The following is a 4,937-nucleotide window of genomic DNA, read 5'->3' as shown; positions in this document are numbered from 1 at the left end:
TAGTTTGAGTGATTTATTCAATCCTTCACCCACTTATTCATATTAATTGCATAGTTTTACTTTTCCTTCCTCATTATGTGATGTATGTGAAAAACATGTTTCCTATGCTTTAAAACTAATTATTTTAATTACCTTTAATTCCATTCGATGCCGTGACTAGTGTGTTGAGTAGTTTCAGATCTTCTAAGGCAGGAATGACGTAAAGGATGGAAAGGAAACATACAAAAATGGAAGGAAAGCACAAAACGGAGTTTCTAGAGAAACTGGCATCCACGCAATCGCATGGGTGATGCGGACGCATGCCAAGCGCGAATCAACAGCGATGCGGCCGCATGAATGACGCGACCGCACGCCTTAAGCAAAACACATATGACGCGGCCGCATGACTGACGTGACCAGGTGACAAGAAAAGCTCCGAATGACGCGACCGCGTGACCCACGCGGACGCGTGACAGAGGTCACGCACCAGAAATTGCAGAAAATGCCCCCAGCGATTTCTGAAGCCTTTTTTGGCCCAAATCCAAGTCCAGAAGGCATAGACCAGAGGTTATGAAGTGAGGGAACGCATCCAATCAGAGAGACGACTTTAGTTTAGTTTTCATGAGTTAGATTTAGTTTTGAGAGAGGTTCTCTCCTCTCTCTTAGAATTAGGATTTATGATTTCTTTTAGCTTTAGGAGTGACTCTCGATCCCAGGTTTAATGTTCCTTTACTTTAAGCTTCCCTTTCACTTTTGTTCATTCCATTACTTTAGTTGATTATTCACTTTTGCAATTTGATTTATGAATTCTTCCATGTTACAGATTACTCTTTTGAATTAATGTTATTTGAGGTATTTCAGTTTAATATTGCTTTCTTTTCTTTATGCTATTATTGCTTTTACTCTGAAGACATTTTTATTCCAGTAGATTTACTTTTCTTCTTTTGGCCTTGGTTAAGAAATCAGTAACTCAGGAGTTATCAAACTCAAACATGCTTGATAATTGTTATCTTCGTTAATTAAATTGAACTTCAATAATCCCAGTCTTTTCTTAGGAAACAAATAGGATTCGAAGATCAAACCAATTAATCCATTGACCTTCCTTTATCTTAGTAAAGGTTAACAAAGCGGAATTAAGATTCAATTCTCATCATCATTGATAAAGATAGCTAGGATAGGATCTCTAATTTCTCACACCTTGCCAAAAGTTTATTTACAGTCATTTATTTATTTTACTTGCCATTTAAATTGCTTGTTCTTCATTTACTTTATTCGCTAATTAAACTATTCGCTCCTCATTCTCAAAACCCCAATTTACAATCTCCATAACCAATAATAAAAACATACTTCCCTGCAGTTCCTTGAGAAGACGACCCGAGGTTTGAATACTCGGTTATCAATTTTTAAGGGGTTTGTTACTTGTGACAACCAAAACTTTTGTAAGAAAGGTTGATTGCTTGGTTTAGTAACTATACTTACAACGAGAGTTTACTATAACCTCTGAACCATCAATCTTCCGCTTCTTTCAGTGTTGCCGAGGAAGCACAAATGTCCGACGGAGCAGACCACGGAGTTAGATCGTTTGAGGGCGAAGGCTTTGCAGGGATGGAGTCGGACGAGTACGATTTTTAGGAAGATGAAACAGAACACGACCATCATACAGAGGCCGATGTCGACAATGGGATGCGGTTAAATTGGAAGACAATTTGGACAGTGTCGGAGGAATGTCTGACAATTATTCGGATGATGACTTATACACTGTTGATTCCGGCGAATCGATAGGTTGGATTGATTTTTTGAACTTGAGCGAGGAGGAGGTTCTCCGCTTTAATTTCACAGATGTTTACATTGCATTTGAGTTCTACCAGCAATATGCAAAGCACCATGGCTTCGGCGCGAGACGTTTCAGAAGTGAAAAACGTGGTGAATTAAGGATACGGCAGGAGTTCGTGTGCCACCGACAAGGGTACCGATCCCCGAAGTTCTACTCGATGCCTAACCAGCAGAAGAGGCCGAGGGCCGAGACACGGTGTGGATGCCCTGCAAGGATGCTACTTTGCATGGACGATGAATCAGGACGTTGGTGCGTTGCGTACTTTTCAGACGCGCATAACCACCACGTTCTTGAGTTGCGATTTTCTTCCATGCTCCCAGGCCATCGAAGGATGAGCGAAGCGGACATCGAGCAGATGAACGACATGCGTAAAGGAAGCATTGGCGTCTCGCGAATCCATGGTTTTATGGCGAGCCTAGCCGGCGGGTATCATAATGTCCCGTACACAACAAGGGACATGCACAATGTAAATGTGAAGCAACGAAGGGAGGGTGGCCTAGATGCGAAATCGTGCTTAAGGTATCTCTGAGAGTGCAAGTCAAATGATCCAGCACTTTACTATAAGGAAGTTGTTGACGGTGAGGGCGTGTTACAACATTTGTTTTGGTGTGATGGCACCAACCAAATTGATTACCAGGTATTTGGAGACGTGGTCGCATTTGATGCAACGTACAAGAAAAATGTTTACCTTTCACCTCTTGTAGTGTTCTCCGATGTGAATCACCACAACCAAACAGTTGTCTTTGCCGCTGCACTAGTGGCAGACGAGAAAGAAAAGACCTATGTCTGGCTGCTTCAACAGTTGCAAACCTCAATGAAAGGGAAGGCTCCCGCATCCATAATAACCGACGGTGACAGGCAAATGAAGTCTGCGATCGAGCAAGTTTTTCTAGAGGCTCACCATCGACTATGTGCTTGGCATCTACTCCGAAACGCCACGAGCAACATCGGAAAGCCTAAATTCACCAGGATGTTTAGGGATTGCATGCTTGGCGACTACGAGGTCGGAACATTCCAGAGAAAGTGGTTTGAGATGGTTGAGAAATTTGGCGTCGCCGATAAAATATGGGTACAAGACATGTACGAGAGAAGGTACAGTTGGGCCACAGCACACATACGAGGAAAGTTCTTTGCCGGATTTCGCACAACCTCAAGGTGCGAGGGCTTACACGCTGTGATATCACGGTATGTTAAGTCTCGATACAGTTACACTGATTTTTTATGTCATTTCCATCGATGCTTGATGTTCGTGCGTGCAAAGAAAATAGAGGCTGATTTCGAGTGTGCAAATGGTGACCCTATTATGACCACCAACCTGAAACAGTTGGAGCGGGGTGCAGCCGAGAACTACACTCGGACAATATTCTATTTGTTTGTTCACATTCTTGACAGGGCCTGTGCAATGAGGGTGGTTGATTCTGAAGACAACGGTTCGTATTTTATCCACACCGTCTCTCGATACGGCACTCCAGGGAAGGATTGGCGTGTTGTTGCAACGTCTGATATGAGCGAAGTCCGATGCACGTGCATGAGAATGGAATGTTTCGGGGTCCCCTGCGAACATATAATTGCGGTGCTTGTTCTTAACAATGTTCATGAGATCCCAAGTTCTCTGATATTGCCGAGATGGACCAAGGATGTAAAACTTATGGTGGTGCAGTCGATGGGCGTGATTTGGAAAAAACACTGAAAAGTTCCAGTTTGCAAGAGACATTGCATGCTGATGCTGATGCTGAAGCACTTCGAGAACGAACATGCAGCAGACACCAGTTTTTCACCCGAGGGGCCACCCACTGCGGGTGGCAGAGCCCCGGCACGGAATCCACCCAAGCGCAATACAAAGGGTAACGGTGATGACGGTGGAAAGAAAACCAAGCGATGTCGTTTGTGCCGCGAGGTGGGACATAATAGGACGACGTGTCCGGACCGCCGCACAATGGAGTCATCTAGCGCAGTTGCAGATGAAATGGATTCGATGGACACTGACATGGTGGGTTAGTCGTTTTATAGATGATCTAGTTAACATTTATGCCCTGTTAAATGGTTCTAATAATTTGGTTTTTACATTGGTGTCAGCTCTATGATAACCTATCGGGGGATCTGTATGCGACTGCGGAGATTCCTTCGTTCCGATGCTCCGACAGTGACACGCAGGCTGGGTTTGTTGACAGTGACTTCGCTGGGACTAACACGTCCGGGCCAGTCATGTCTCTCGCCGATTGAGCAAAGGGGGCCTATAGTCGTCACTGTCGTGCGTTGCAACGGTATGTTAGTCGAACTTTTCACATTCTCCGGTAGGCGGTAGCCAGACACCGAATATTGTCTGCATTTCATGTTGGTATAGAACCACTATTTGAATTACAGAGTTTATTTTGTTAAACTACATATACCTAAGGATGTCTATATGTCGTCGACATCCAAAATTTTTTTTTGCTATGTTGGCTTTCGTTGGTATGTGGCTGTGCTCTAGAATTAACTGATTTTAATCGTGTATTTTCAGTAAAACCATAGAGCTAAACGGACGACTGATTCCAGAAGTGGAGGTGTGAAGTGGTGTCGTGCGAAGAGCTGCAAATCCACTGTCAAACCCGATGTATTATATATCGTTCATTGTCGACCCTTTTGTTGAACCGGACATGGTAGTTAGGGGCATCTTTATAGCGATTCTATATTTAGTGGATATTTTGTATGCATGTTGGGGATGTTAAGTGGATATTTTGTATGTAACGTTGTGTAGTAGCTTGTGTACTCATTTGAAACCGAATTTGGTTCAATCGCAGTTTTGAAATGCTTTGTAACTTGTAAAAGGTCATGGCTTCTGGATGTAATTTAAAGCACCCGATTAAAACACTAGATGTGATGAATTAAATACACTGAATGAAGCACGGTAACAACTCTGAATCAACAAACAACTACTACTAATTAGCATTTTTAGGAGATTAACAAATCATTGCGAAGTTTCAAAAGTCAAAATTACAAAAATTAGGTAAAGTTGATCGAAAAATTGAAAATTCCTCAGTCGTAATAGTAGAGGGTGATGTGGTTCTGTAAAAAACACATAAACAACAGACTAACGCAGTTTTTTCCAACGAAAATAATTTGACCATGTCCCATATTAACACCG

The 4,937-nt window shown here is 42.8% G+C and overlaps 1 protein-coding gene across 1 annotated transcript; it reads left to right on the top strand.

Annotated features, from left to right (window-relative positions):
• Positions 1-1,703: 1,703 nt before the first annotated feature.
• On the top strand, positions 1,704-4,036 carry LOC112733122 (protein FAR1-RELATED SEQUENCE 5-like). Its single transcript, XM_025781993.1, has 4 exons — positions 1,704-2,279; positions 2,451-3,452; positions 3,552-3,803; positions 3,890-4,036. The coding sequence occupies exons 1-4, from the start codon at positions 1,704-1,706 to the stop codon at positions 4,034-4,036; spliced, it is 1,977 nt and encodes a 658-aa protein (XP_025637778.1).
• Positions 4,037-4,937: the final 901 nt, after the last annotated feature.

Source organism: Arachis hypogaea, chromosome 13 (assembly GCF_003086295.3).
Source record: "Arachis hypogaea cultivar Tifrunner chromosome 13, arahy.Tifrunner.gnm2.J5K5, whole genome shotgun sequence".
NCBI lineage: Eukaryota > Viridiplantae > Streptophyta > Magnoliopsida > Fabales > Fabaceae > Arachis > Arachis hypogaea.
Note: the sequence above shows the minus strand (reverse complement) of the source record. Positions and strands in the feature narration are given on the sequence as shown.